General features: G+C 40.1%; 1 protein-coding gene across 2 annotated transcripts in view; it reads left to right on the forward strand.

Moving 5' to 3' along the window:
* Nucleotides 1-14612, forward strand: part of LOC110048885 (angiopoietin-1 receptor-like) — a 23713-nt gene continuing 9101 nt past the window's right edge. Inside the window, exons 1-14 of one of the 2 annotated variants that reach the window (XM_089298912.1) lie at nucleotides 1-239; nucleotides 2068-2160; nucleotides 2441-2474; nucleotides 3497-3927; nucleotides 5121-5141; nucleotides 5658-5909; nucleotides 7993-8286; nucleotides 9491-9606; nucleotides 10403-10467; nucleotides 10649-10794; nucleotides 11414-11704; nucleotides 12503-12624; nucleotides 13212-13365; nucleotides 14076-14186. In XM_089298912.1, coding sequence (XP_089155038.1) covers nucleotides 2085-2160; nucleotides 2441-2474; nucleotides 3497-3927; nucleotides 5121-5141; nucleotides 5658-5909; nucleotides 7993-8286; nucleotides 9491-9606; nucleotides 10403-10467; nucleotides 10649-10794; nucleotides 11414-11704; nucleotides 12503-12624; nucleotides 13212-13365; nucleotides 14076-14186 — 2113 coding nt within the window. In that variant the 5' untranslated portion in view covers nucleotides 1-239; nucleotides 2068-2084. Of the gene's footprint in view, nucleotides 240-2067; nucleotides 2161-2440; nucleotides 2475-3496; nucleotides 3967-5120; nucleotides 5142-5657; nucleotides 5910-7992; nucleotides 8287-9490; nucleotides 9607-10402; nucleotides 10468-10648; nucleotides 10795-11413; nucleotides 11705-12502; nucleotides 12625-13211; nucleotides 13366-14075; nucleotides 14187-14612 lie in introns of both variants that reach the window. The other variant, XM_089298911.1, reaches the window with a different exon arrangement.

Genomic DNA, 14612 nt, shown 5'->3' on the forward strand with positions numbered 1-14612 from the left:
TGGTCACATGAGAGGCGGTTGATTGCACGTCCCCCGGATGTCAACATGACCCCAGGCCGTGCCAAGGTTGTCACGTTTCAAATGGAATTAGATTACTGTTCATGCAACCCCTGTTGTATAAGACTTTTGCATTCCAGAAAGCTAAGGGAATCTTCGGTCAGAAACGGCGCATATAAAGAAGAGACACCTTGTGAAGACATCAATAATTCTTAAGCGGAGTTCATCAAAGCTGTAGCTTGGTAAGTTAAACGTTATGTTGCGTTCTATTGTTTAATTTAATGATATGACTTAAATTCATCCAGCATTCCCATTTGTTAAGTAACCGTTGCATGCTTGCTTAGTTTCATCAAGGAAAAGAAACATTTAGCTCAATTTAGCAGCGGAGAAAAGGTGATTTAGATCGACGGAAATTGCAGTGGATAGCAATGAGCTGCACCGGTTTGTCTCGCTACATTTGTTCTTCCATAACCAGCATGTTTATTCCTTTGCAAAATAGAAATTCATAGCCCTTCGTGAATAGGCGTAATTTTGCGCAAAGTTGAAGTTGCTTGAACGATATATGGCCTAAGCTTTCTTTAAAAGTTGAAAGAAACAATTCTCAATGTAAATTAAGGATTTACTTATGGTCTGTGAAGGTCTTGCGAAACTGCTCTAACGTGACAAGCAGCACAGAGCGGAAGCGGCAACCTTGGTGCCACCCCAATGTATGTGCCGCTGTGAAGGGTATGGTTTTCAAGCAGTGTAGTCTGGCATAGGATATAGAAATCAGATAGTTTTGGTTGAGAATAGGGTATAATTTACCGGAAAAGTGGCCGGTGTTGTAATAATTTAGTCCAGAACAGGGTTTACTATAGTAGAAAATGAATTCGGAGGTGACTTTGTAAAGATTTTGGTTTAGTCTGTTGGACTGTCAGGTTTTCTGTGATAAGGTTTTTGCATTGAAAGTAGCTAGTCTGCAGCTTGTGTTCTACAATCAATGCAAATCGCTGGTTTCAGCCGGCGACGAGTATTTTTTCGCTTACTTAACCTATTTGACCTGGGTTAAGATGACAGGACAGTGAAAAACAACACGATATTCGTGCTCAATATAACGCACACTTTGGAAATGCAGGCTATTTAAAGCGGCCTTCACACGGCAAACTAAAGTTGGCAAACTCATGTTGGTAAACTCAAGTTGGTGTGTGTGAACGGCACAAAAACAGTCGGCAAACACGTTGGCAAACTGTTGACGACAAATAGAACTTGTCTCTATTCTCGCCAACTTTTTCACCAACTTTTTCGTGTTGGTTAACTCGTATCTGACGTGTGAACGATTGGCAAACATGTGTTGTTGACTGTCAACCACCAAAACACGCGCTCTGTTCACGTGATTTATTTGGGTGACATTTCACAAAATGGTGGACGCAAGTCAAGATGAACGTGAGGCCGCTTTTAAATTTATCGGAGAGGTTTACAATTGTCCGCCTGTGTGGGACGTTTTATCTGTAGCGTACAAAAATACTAAATACAAACAAAAGAAAATGGAGGAGCTAGCGGACAAACAGGGGTTCGTCCAAACTTTTCTATTTCTCCACCTCTTTCTGTTTCTTCTCTTCTCTTCTTCTGTTTCACTGTTCTAAGACTGCACTAAGTCGGCCATGTTTCAAATTACTTTGTGTTGTGATTTGACGCGAGATTGACGCGCGAAGGTACGAGTTTGCCAACTTATTGAAGTTTGTCAATACGAGTTTGCCAACTTAAGTTTGCTGTGTGAAGGCCGCTTAATAAAATGATAGTTATTTGATTACAATATCAAAGGTAACATAAACTAATCAATATATTAGTTGATTAATTTATTAAGGAGTAACAATATTGCACTGAATGGGGGAAAGGAAAAGACGTATTTTTCAATATCTCGGCATAAAAACGTAAAAGCCAACCGGCCTAGTGATAGTTCTTTCAACAATCTTACCGGGTCTAAGTGACATTACATTTACGACTCATTCTTTACGACAACTAGGTTTAAATATCACAGGGATCACCTGTTTTCCGGCGAGTTTGGGTTTTTATCAGAGTTTTATTTTTCAGATTGGGAAATTTATATAATGTGCCCCAGACACAAGAAAACGGCTGGAGTCCTTGATAGTCCCGTCATCTTGTACATTTCCTTGGCTCTTTTCGGTAGGTATCAAAAATTGCTTAATTTTCGACATACCTTATTACACAAAATTTTCGCGACACGTTTATTTCGCGATTTTAAGGTGCACATGTTACTTGATCTTGTCCTTATAATTAGTAAACCGACTTTATCAAAGGTACAATAACGTCAAAATTACTTGGTGTTAAGAAAACCACGACGGCAAAGGCAACTAGAACAATGTTCAATGTTCAGTCTGTTTACTACACAGGTTTTTATTCATTTATTTAATTACAGTAGATGCTTGTGTTTCCTCTCTTTTAGGGAATAATTTTATTCAAACGGAGGCTTATTCGAGGTAGGTTCTGTAAATTGTTGCGCCAAATTTGGATTATTCTCACACCCATGTTTTTTGTGCTATTTAAATTTCTGATTATGTAAACCTTATTTAGCATCCACAGTACACCATATATTTTAAGAGATTCTGAGATCAAACTAGATCTGCCCAAGCCGCGCACGAACTACTGCAAGCGTGGCTTTGGCTTTTGCGGGGCGCAATTATGGAATAGCCTACCCGTCTCTTTACGGAAATCAGACTCTCTTCGACGCTTCAAATGGGAAATTGACCGACTTTAAAACAACTGTCAGTCAGGCTCCCCACACGGCAATCTTGTAAAACAGTGTAGTTATAATTGAACTGTTTTTTTGTCACTATTTTAATGTGTTAGGCCCAGTTCAGACGTCGTGCTTTTGCCGTGCCGAACTAAATTCAAGAATTAAGTTCGACAAGAGCACGGCAGAAGCACGGCGTCTGAATCAAACTTTTGAATTAAGTTCGGCAAGCAATTAAGTTCGACAAGCTCTGCCGTGCTACACGACTCTGGCACGGCAGCGATTCAATGTCATGCTTCTGCCGTGCCAAACAAAATTTACAAATTGCATTAATGTATTTTGGCGAGATTGCATTCCCACGGGGAGTTAGGTGGAGAATTGTAACGAGGCATCAGTATATCCTAAATTTGGTTTGAATCTGGCACGACGTCTGAATCAGAGTTGTTTTTCTGCCGTGCCGTAGTCGAACCTAATTGCAATTTAGTTCGGCAGGACAGAAGCACGACGTCTGAACTGGGCCTTACTGAAGATTTTACCGTGTTTAAATAAATAAAGTATGTATGTATGTATGTACCTTCTGCGACTGGTAGTATAAGCGAAGTGTACGAAAAAAAAAATCATTTCTCTTCTGGCATTAGTATTAATATAGGGAATATTGCGCTATTACAGGTTGTCAACCGTTCTATGTAAGTCTGAAACGTTTTTTTTTTTTTTGTTTTAAATTCCAACTTACCATAAAAGCTTATTGTAACATGCGTTTGTTTTCAGCTGTATACAGGCAGAGCCTCCAGTAAGCGATTCGGCGAAGAATGGTGCTTGTATATTTTACAACTACACTGTCAGAGACGGTCTTTGCAAGAATGTCATCACAAGTTTGTACGTCTTTGGCGACAATGATACTCTGGCGCATGGCGAAAAGCAAACCATGAGATTTCAACGCTTCTTTAATATGACAATCGCTAAAATATCCGAGAAGTGCAAGCCCATTATGATAGACTTATTTTGTCGCTATCATTTCCCGCCATGCGATACTTCACTAGACAAACCTCACGCTCGCCGGATCTGTCGCAAGACATGCGAATATATGGACCAAGATTTGTGTAAGGAAGAGATGGTTCATGTCAGACAGGCAGCAGAAGCAGCTCCAGTAGTGGACAAAGACATGATAAATTGCTCGTTGTATGGCATTGCAAATGGAGGTGATGCTCCCGAGTGTTACGAGTATTACTCCTTACCAGGTGCATGCGTCTCAACTATTGTATTTGTTACAAGTACTGGGCGCTCTATTGATCTAAGATGCTGTGGGAGGGTTTGGGAAAGTGCAGTACCGTAATGATTGGATTTAGTGCCCGGGGCGCTTATTTACTTTTGGTACCTTAGAGGAGGGCGCTTATTCGAGACAGGGCGCTTATTGTTTTTTTGAGAACCAACCGAATGCTCAAAACAAAACTTTAATACGGTATTTATTAAACAAGGAACAATAACAGAAATTGTAACAGTAACAAATATACGGTGAATGTTCAGTTAAAGTGAGAGAGTTTTCATCTATTTCGACGCCGATATGGGTTATTGGTTTGAAGGAATTATGCACTCACATGGAGATAATAGTTGAGAAACTCAGAAGGAGACCACTGTGTTTGCAATGCAGGATTACGTATGTGAGCAATTAAAGGAAGATGAAGCTCCGTTGATACGTACTCTGACGGCACTGTAATATTATAATATTAGAATAGTAGCGCTTATTGGAATAAGGGTGCTTATTAATAAAAACACATTCAGAGGGGGGAGGGGGGGGCTTATTCGAAAGGGGGCGCTTATTGGAAGGAGGGTGCTAAATCGAATTATAACGGTATGTTTACTTGTACCCCCACCACAGTCACGATTACCACGACCACGAATACCCTCATGCAGAAGTATTCTTCTTTTCTCGTTTTTACCGAATTTGTCGGAAAATCACTGTACCATTGGCTTTCGTGCTCCATACGCATGCTCCTTGATGAAATACACCGTCGTTTCGGTGAGAAATGAGAAGGAACAGTCCTTTCCACTGGCAGGTCTTCAGATACTGTCAAATGGTATACACACTCATCCCATAGACGCGATTACCAGCCGCTGTTCGGGAAAGGAGCGCGCGTTCCTCCCCCGAAGGCACGGCTGGACGCGTGAGAATTCTTTTATTAGTCTTAGCCAATCAGAGGGGAGAAACTTAGACCTGACACGAGAGAGCGGCGCAAATCGAACCTATCATGCCGTCTTATCAGGAACTGTCATAGATCACTGAATTGCCTCTGTACCATTCTCTTGCATATCACCGGCTATAAAGTCACCGTTTCCCTTAAACAGATCTTAACTGAAAATGACATAACTATAAATGTGCTCTTCTTTTTCGCAGGTGATGACACTAAAAGCACAGGTGGGTCCTGATATGTAAATTATTTCCCTTAATCAGGTAATACCTGTTTTACTGTTCAGGTTGCCTGGCTGTTGGAGGAAAGGATCCGAGACTCCTTCAGTGAAAATCGTTGGTAGACCATGCAGAGATACATTGGTGTGTCTGACCCTCAAAACCGAGGCTGAAATTGAAATTTCTATAATGCAGCTTTTATTTACATTTTTCATGCTATGTCGCTTTTGATTTGATAAATCCGAGCGATCTCTGAATTGAATCATTGAGAAAAAAAACTATTAAATATTTAAGCCAGCGATGGCCCATGACAGTACCATTAGATCTCTTAACTTCTCACAGGTAATGAGAGAACAGCATATGTACTTTTACTTGTGAAAAATATGGATATCAGGTACAGGGAGTATCATTGATTTTCACGAGCTTTGCCTTATTCCCTGTGAAAAGTCTCCAAATTCATGATGTATACAAACAATAATACTCTCTCAACTAATCATAAAACTTATTAGAATGTAATTACTGTAGATTGTTACTATGGTGTTGGGGTTGGTTACCGTGGCAACGTCAATGTCACTCGGTCTGATCGTAGTTGTCAGTCTTGGACTTCTCAATGTCCTCATCGTCATTGGCGGATTCCTGAAGATGTCGCTGATGGACAGAATGACTCCAACGCGTGTCGTAACCCGGATAGCAGCGCCCCGGATGGACCTTGGTGTTACACCGCTGACCCTAAAGTTCGATGGGAATACTGCAATGTGTCTCGATGTCCTCCAAGAGGTAAACGTGTTTAAAAAACACAGCATTACATAACATGTCTTATTAAAAAATGGTTTGTACGCAATTAGGAAAATCACGTGGTGGCTTCTCCACGTCATCCAGCACAATTCAGTGATGAAGAAATTTAAAAGTATAGTCAAACCTCTTCTTACGGACACTTCCACACTTCTATTTTAAGGACAGTTAACGTATTCTCATCCCCAGAGAAACCAAAATTCATATAATTCTTCCTCTATGATACAGCCGCCTCTATAATAAGGACACTCAGATCTATATCTTTGGTGTTTGTATTGAAGAGGTTCAACTGTATATTTTTTCGTAGATAATATACATTTTTATTGTTATTGTTATTATTATTATTATTATTATAATTATGAATAACAATGACGCTAAAATTTTAAAAAAGTTATTATTATTGTTATCATTATATTTATTATTATAGTGGGATGTGTGAAGATTTGTAAATAGGTTTTCTGAGGAGAATTTCAATAAAGTTCTTGTTATTTAAAAAATTATGAATAACAATTATTATTGTTATTGTTATTATTATTATTATTATTATTATTACTGTGGTACATTTATCTCCCTGTACGTGATGCTATTCTCAATCAGGAGATCAATCCGCTTCTTTACGACCAGCCTGTAGATAATATATTTAATAATTTGGAATGTCTATATCTATTGACATCAATTTTCTTGGTATCTGCATAAATGACGGAAAATGTGAAGACGGTTTGCTCGCAGAACTTAAAGCAGAATTATTGCGAAGAGAAATTATATATATCTGGGTTATTGACCAAATGTGAGGTCAAGATGGCTTGATATTGGCCAAGTTCGTTTTCCGCAAAAAAAAACGAGGCCAATATCCAGCCATTTTGAACGAACAAGCTTGGTCAATGATTATAAAGGATCTATTATATGGCTTTCGGGGAAATTTTTCTTGCGGGACACAGCGGATAGTCCCGAACGGGTAAGATAGCTCCATCTTGCCCGCTCGGGTAGCCAATCACAGTGCAGGATTTGATTCATCTTGCCCGCTCACGGAGCAAGCCTTATAGTAAGCTCGTGTAAAATTTTATCTACGCGGTGAAAGCAGTTAGTTGTAATAAACTAATTTTATTACGTTTATAGCTTTATGCGGACTCTAAATTTTAAGTTCACGTTGAATTTCAGTAAAGTTGAATTTTGTTTGGATGTCGTTTTTTGGGTGTGCAATGAATTTTGTTTTGACTTTGAGCATCGAGGGGTTGTTTTGCTGTGAGCAGAGCTGGATGAGTTTTGTGTTTGAGTTAAGTTGGTTTGTAATTTGATTATTATGTGGACGTTGTGTGTCGTGTAGAGGTTGAGTTTTACGTGGAAGTTCCCGGTATAATGACCGATATAATGACCTACAACAATAAATAAATATTAACTGTAGCAAACACCTAAATGTACTCCATATGCGGGACTCCACACTACGCCGGAGGAATTTGAAAAAAATAAAAACAGAGGTCTCACTCTGAAAACGCATCGAATGTTTTCCGTCCACAATACGCCGGAAGAATTTAAAATGCAGCACTGAATAACCGGTCATTTTGGATTTGTGTTTGAGGAAAACTTGGTCAGGAAAATCACATGATTATCGTGATGTGTTCGTTTACGAAAAGCTGCGTTTTCAAAATGTTTGCTGTCCGCACTAAAACGCAAAGCCGGCGTTTTCAAATTCCTCCGGTTTGAAGAGCGTTTTCGAAAAGCTCCGTTTTCGTGACGGATTAGTGTGGACGGTACGCCTAACTGTAGAAATAAAGCTCCGTTTTAAAATTCCTCCTTCGTAGTGTGGACGGGGCGTTGGGGACCGCGATGCAGTTAATGCACGGCGCGGGCGCATGATACTGAATACCAGAAACTATTTTAACGCAAATCTATTTTTAGAGACTGTAAAAGTATAGAAATCAAATCTTCGCATTAATTCATTCACTTTGCCTTGAGAATGCTGTCAGGACGACACCGAAACGTCGGCTATTAACTTTAATATTCGCTTGTTTTTGTTTTAAATCTATTTTTAACAAAAAATTTAAAGATTCTGCTTACTTCATTCCAACAGTTCCTGAAGAGGCCCCTGCCTTTCTTCAAGGCTACCCTGTAAATGCGACTTCAATTCACATCTCCTGGAAGGCACTTCCTCCGTCGCGTCATAAAGAAAAGCTGCTCGGCTACAGAGTGAAATACAGACGACTTAGTACACAGCTGTATAAGGAAGTGAACGTAACAAGCAACTTTACAGAGGCTTTTCTTAAAGTTGTTCCTCATACTAGTTACGAGATCGAAGTTAATGGATTCAACGAAATTGGTCGCGGGCCTGCTGGCGAAGTTCTGCACGTGAAATCTCTTTCAATTGGTAGGTTAGAGATCTTTAGCTCTTGCCTGCAATGATGATTACCATATTGTTTGCAATGGGTTATGGATTATGTGAAAATTCTTAAGATAATCTTTGCGTATTGTAACAGCGTTAATTCCAGGATAAGGAAAAGGGTCGCAAAAAAAGTCCAGGCAATCTAGTGCTTGAATTTCAAACCCGCTCATATTCGTAGGCTCGATTTCCGCCGCTCTCCCGGGTTCGGTCGCGTTCCTCCGTGGTCTTTTCAGGGGATGAGCGCGGGCTCATTTCCCGAAACAGCAGCTGGTAATCGAGCCTATCTTACTCGGGGATCAAGAGTAACATGCTGCCAGTCTTCGATGCGAAGCTAATCTCTGTTTAGCCACAGTTCATAGAGGCAAATGGTTAAGAAGCCCGGTAAACATCAAAGAAGCAAACATTTACAAACAAGCTAAGATTAATTGTTGGAAGGTCCTTGACCCTGCACGTCTTATGCTCATAGACCATGCATGAATTACATAATAGCAATGCTTCTATTGGTTAGTTGCATGAGCACATGTAACTACCGTTTGTATTTTGCCAGGTTTTGTGCAGGGTCAACCCTCAAAATAGCCAACAAAAACATACAATAAAGAACTGTGCCAGGTTTTATAACCATTTCCTTCCATTAACTATGGCGTAGCCTGATTGCTAGAGTCCGTGAGCGCGCTCTCTTACCCCCTAAACATGACATAAAGAGCAATATCTTTTGGGAGTTATATCGGCAGAGGAGAGAGTAAAACCGAACGATCTTGGACAGCCTGGCTACTAATCAGGCTCAGAATCTCTGTAGTTTTGTCATCAGAATTGAATGGCTCCCATCTCACCCTTCTTTCTGGCTGGTATTGAACTGAAAAGGATCGGCGCTATCTTCCAGAGACCTGTCTTTTTCGCTACTAGACTTGGTTTTCTTTGTCCTGGTATCCCATACAGAACAATTAGATATCGAGTGTTTTCACATGACGTCACGGCAGCCACACTGGTGTTCCAAAACAATGAAACGGCGGCCATGTTGGTGTACCAAACCAATCCTGTGGGAGTTGAACTCTTTTCTCATTTAAACACGTATTTTTATTCCGATATTTTTGCATGGCTGCTGGTCACGTGAGTAAAAACGTCATTTTTGTCTCCTTACTGTCCAGTAGTAATAATAATAGTTTCATTATTTGTATTGTATTTTTTCCAGGTGAAGTAATTGTTCCTGTAAGCTTTCAGTTCGTGATCAATGCGAACTTCAGTACAGATTTATTGAACCGTAGTGCCAGCAGGTTCGTGGCTTTGGAAGAAAACATTAGACAAGCGGTAAGAAGGGTCTTGTTTGTTTCGTAGTCGAGCTTAACATGCACTTTTATATGACTAGCTCCGTGGGCGGACAAAATGAACCGAATCTTGCGCTGTGATTGGCTGCCCGAGAGGGCAAGATGGAGCTATCTTGCCCTCTCGGGATTACACACTGTGTCCCCCAAGACAAAGTGTTTTTTTTTTCCCAATAATAAACCCTTTATTGAGAAAAAAATACATTTTATTAAAGAAAAGATGGCTGGATATTGGCCTGGTTCTTTGTTTGTGTGTTTATGGACCTCGACTCCGTCTCGGTGCATAAACAGGCATAAAAAGAATCTGGCCAAAATGTAGCCGTCTTGACCGAACAAGCTTGGTCAATGGCCCATATGTGAAACAACACTGAGTATTGTAACGGTTACGAGACGTACTTCAATGTGATCAACTTGTTAGATAGTTTTGCAGTGACGCAGGTCAGACCTCAAGTCTGGAACCCCTTAATCAAGAATAAAGGGCGCTAACCAAATGTTCAAGAAACTAGTTCCTACAAATGTTTACATTGATACACAGTTTTTCGTTCTTTAAAGTAACTATTCACAGAATACTGTGAAGAAGAAACTATCACTGGATTTTACGTTAACAACTGATTTTGGGTTGACAGCAGAATAGTTGTAACTCGGTCTTGTTCTACGAACGTTGCACGATTACAACAGCATGTCAGTTTGGAATTATGCGATGGTTAAATAATACCCATTTCTTATTTTGTTTGTTTTTGTTTTTGTTTTTCAAGTTCAAGTAACTGTCATTTCTTTTGTAGATAAAGCGTCATTTTAGTAAATCGAGCATTCTGAAGATATACGACGTTAAAGCTGTGGAGTTCAGGTAAGTTAGTCCCCCCCGCCCCTTGGAAACCTGGCTTTGCAAGTGAAACTTCATGCATATGAACCTGGCAAGTGACCACCGTTGCCTTCCTGTTTTGTATTCGCTTGAAGTAAATGCAAGGCTGTTGTCTTTGATGGCGGGACAACTCGATCACATTGCAATGATTTTGTGTTTTTTAAAGAAGTGGCAGTGTGAAGGCAGAAATTAAAGTGTTCACCGTGGTAAATTTAAACAAGACGAATGAGATCGAGGCTCGCAACCATTTGACAGATGGAATTGAGTCAGCATTAAACAAAAGACTCGATGTCACGGCCATAACTGTTTTAGGTAAGTCATACAATTAACGATAGGTAGTTTATGAAACCACGACGGCGACGCCGAGGACAACGTCGATTAAGGAATTTATATTTTACCCGCAAATTTCGCGGTACCCTAAAGTCATTTACTTTGTTTCACTTTCAAAGCTATCACGAAACTGAATCTGAGACACAGCGATAAATTTGCCGTCGTGGTTCACGTTGTTCAGACAACCCAGAATTTGGTCATTTCACGTTGTTGTTTTGCAGAGGGTAAAGAAATGTTCTAAGACTTATAACGCACGTGCACAGCCATTGTTCTGCTCATTGATTCTTTTGTTCAGTGACGTTGCCGTTGCCGTTGCCGTCGTGGTTTCCCTAATTTCACGAGCGCGCGTCGGATAGGAGATGGTAGATAGCCAACGTGTCCAATCAAAGAAGTAACATTTAAAATCTATACACTGCTTAATCCTTTAGTGTGCCTTTTCGTAAACCATTGTCATCACAGGAATAGACACAAAACGAAATGAGAACATTTTAAACTAGCTTTCTTGGCGTTCTTTCCCAGAAAAGCCCTGATCTTCCTAGTTAGTAACTTAACTTTAATTTCAGCTTTCTGTTTTCTTTGTGTTGCATCGTTAATCATGAAGGAAAACCTCAACCCCCTGAAGACTTGAGGGCAATAAATGTGCAGACACAATACATCATCCTGAGTTGGAATCCGCCAAAACATGGGAACTTTTATCAGATACAAAACTACACCATCGAGCTAAAGACAGAACCCTCGGGTAACTTCACAGTGATACAGACACTCCCGTACTCTCGGACGAAAACGACAATGGAGGATTTGGAACCCTCAACAGAGTACAGTATTCGAGTGTCAAGCAACAACAAATATGGAAGATCTAATGGTGTTATGATAACACAAAGCACACTACCTGGTAAGTTTTATATCTGCGGTAAACTTTGCTGACTAGTTTCTACAATTTGCATGTAAGTACAATGGGTATAAACATAGCCTCTTAGTGATTTATAAGGAGCACTCAGGTGCACAAATTATCAAAATCGATTAGTAATCTTGGATAATCCAGGATTTTCCAAGGGGGGTGGGGATGGCTTGTACTTTAGGGTTGCAGAATCAATGAGGCGTGCCCCCCAAAATGTTGCAATTTGAGAATTGGGACCTGTTAAATTGAAAACTGTTATAACAGGAAAACTAGCAATGCAACAATGTAAATATTACAATGACGTACCTGTCCGGGAGTTTGCTTTTATTTCTGCCATAATATTCACAATCTTTTTAAAAACTTTATGTTTTGCTTTTCCAAAAAGGGTTGAGGGTGGCTAGCCTCCCACCCCACTCCCCGAATCCGCCCCTGGCCCTTGTCCGACTTATATGATTAATAGGAAGAGGCTCCCTACACATGAAACAAAAACAGCCTACTGCAAGAAAGAATCGCTCAATATTGTCATTTAACTGGTGACATGCTGGAGCTATCCACATACTTTTTAAAGCAAGCTCCATATTCTTCATTTGAATGGTCACACACTTGGTGTCAAATATAGTAATACCTTGAACCGCATATCATACACAAAATGACAGAATTGTAAGAATTAAGCTTATGGAGTTAATGGACTTGAGGTTTGACTCGAAATTGTTAGGACGTGTTATTGGGAAGCCCCTCTCCTTATGCAAGCCAAGCCATCGCATTAATTATTTTGCTGTATTTTGTTCGCAGACCGGTTCATCAGGAATTTAATGTTGATTATCGTGTTACCGGTGATCTTAGCTGTTCTGTTTGTCGTGGCAGTTTGCGCAAAAGTCCGGCCAACTCGTAAATCAAGATCGGAGAAATACGAGGTATAATAATGTAACTAACCCTGGACAGTCGTGTAGGTGCCTCAAAGTGATTTACGTATGGTTGCCACAGACATCACTTTTCAATATATTCCCTGACTTTTCCCTGATAAAAATTTCCATGACCAAATAGATACAAAATGTCAGATAATTTAGCATCAGTTTCTAGCCTTTCCTTATAAGTTTTCAACAAGGTTTTCTTTCATTGTAGAAAACATCGTTAAGATCAGTGCCCCAATGCAGTGTTTCTTCTAGCCTTCAATGTTATTAAATCAGCCGTGTTAAATTATTTCAATTTTCATGACTTTTCTTCGAACTGTCAATTTTTTCTGACTCAAAATAAAATTTCCGGCCCGAGTGACGCCGGTAGCGAAGAAGGACGGCTGTTTTCGCCGGCTAAATTTTTCCCCGACCTTGAAGAATTTTTTCCTTGACTATTTCCATACCTGTGGCAACCCTGTTACGGTGCAAAAAAAATTGTTCTTATATTCATGAGATCATAAGCTCAGTACACACTGTTCCTGGAGAAAGTTTAGGAGAATAAAACCAAACCAACAGTAATCTAAAGAAGGGTTACTCTTGTCTTCTAGACTATGTTTTGGGTGCGTGGAGATTGGCTTGAACTTCCGAGGTCAGATATTACACTTCAAGACAAACTTGGGGAAGGCGCGTTTGGCGAAGCTTATAAAGGTTTGGTGCGGGTCAATGGACAATGGCGACAATGCGCAGTGAAAAAGCTCAAAGGTAATTGTATTAGTTGATTCCACCTTACACCTTAGTTGAGATGGGCTCTAACTGGGTGGAGAAAGAGTGGCAGACCAAAAACCACCTGGCAGGAGACAGTGATGAAGGAGCTGGAAGTGATGGGTCTCTAATAGGATGTGGCGCACGCCAAGGCACGGCACAGGGTATAGTGGCGGGTTATGGTTGCGGCCTTATGTCTCAGCCAGGGCGAGGAGGATAAGTAAGTTATTTAATTTGGGGATGGTCAAAGAAACCTTTCAAAGTCAAGCTTAATGCCTAATCTGGTCACAGATTGCAGCGAAGTAACTGAGAAGCCTAATAATTGCAGCACATAAAAATACTGAATGATGGCTAATTTCCCCGGCTTGGTGGCTAAAAAGACATCAGAGTGCTTAATCCATTTAAAGAGTCCGGGCCCACTAGTACTTATTCAATGTCTATGTTTTATATAAATCAGCAAAATCAATTTATAATTGCATTCACACGCGGAGTACGTGCAAATGTAATAGGGGGTTTTTGCTTTTCCATTCCTGAAGATCGATATAACATTACTGTGGAAAAGATCGACCTTCTCGTTTAGTTGATGTCCCTTAAATCGATCGGTGATGTTCAAACACATAACTTGTGTATAGATATTAAATGCAGTGATATTCTGCTAGAAGTGATGTAAAGTATTTTAAACTGTGGTTATGTTTTTTTAATAATTGCAGAAAGTGCCACAGAGATGGAGAAGCGAGACCTTATGAACGAGCTTCAAATCATGGTCACTGTTGGAGAACATCCTAACGTCATAAGTCTTATTGGAGCTTGTACAAGGAGCGGTAAGTTTAGTGAACTAAATTCTTCATTTAAGGCTCATTTATGATGATGCCTGATCTTCGAAGTTCTTAGTTTTTACAACGATTCTTGATTTTTTCAACATCTTAGATTCTCCTCTCAGCATCATAGTTCAAGTCAGTAAACATAGTTTTTTGTCAGTGTTTTCGCAGGTTGAACTTGTTATCACTCATTTGTTATCTCGCGAGAACGAGGATGGACTTTGCTTATATGGCAGACTTTCAAGCGATACAATTCGTGAACCGACCCGTTCCGAAAAAGATTGACATCTTTGTATACGTGAGATGAACGTATAAGGCCCGATTCTTTCCAAAACTTTGTTCACAAAACTCCGCATTCTGCGTATTACGACGTTCACGAAGAGCGAACACACGATAAAGAAAGTTGTGGCAGTTTCCATGCTCTACGCC

Source organism: Orbicella faveolata, unplaced genomic scaffold (assembly GCF_042242905.1).
Source record: "Orbicella faveolata isolate gen_17 unplaced genomic scaffold, um_ofav_v1 contig_34, whole genome shotgun sequence".
NCBI classification, from domain to species: domain Eukaryota; kingdom Metazoa; phylum Cnidaria; class Anthozoa; order Scleractinia; family Merulinidae; genus Orbicella; species Orbicella faveolata.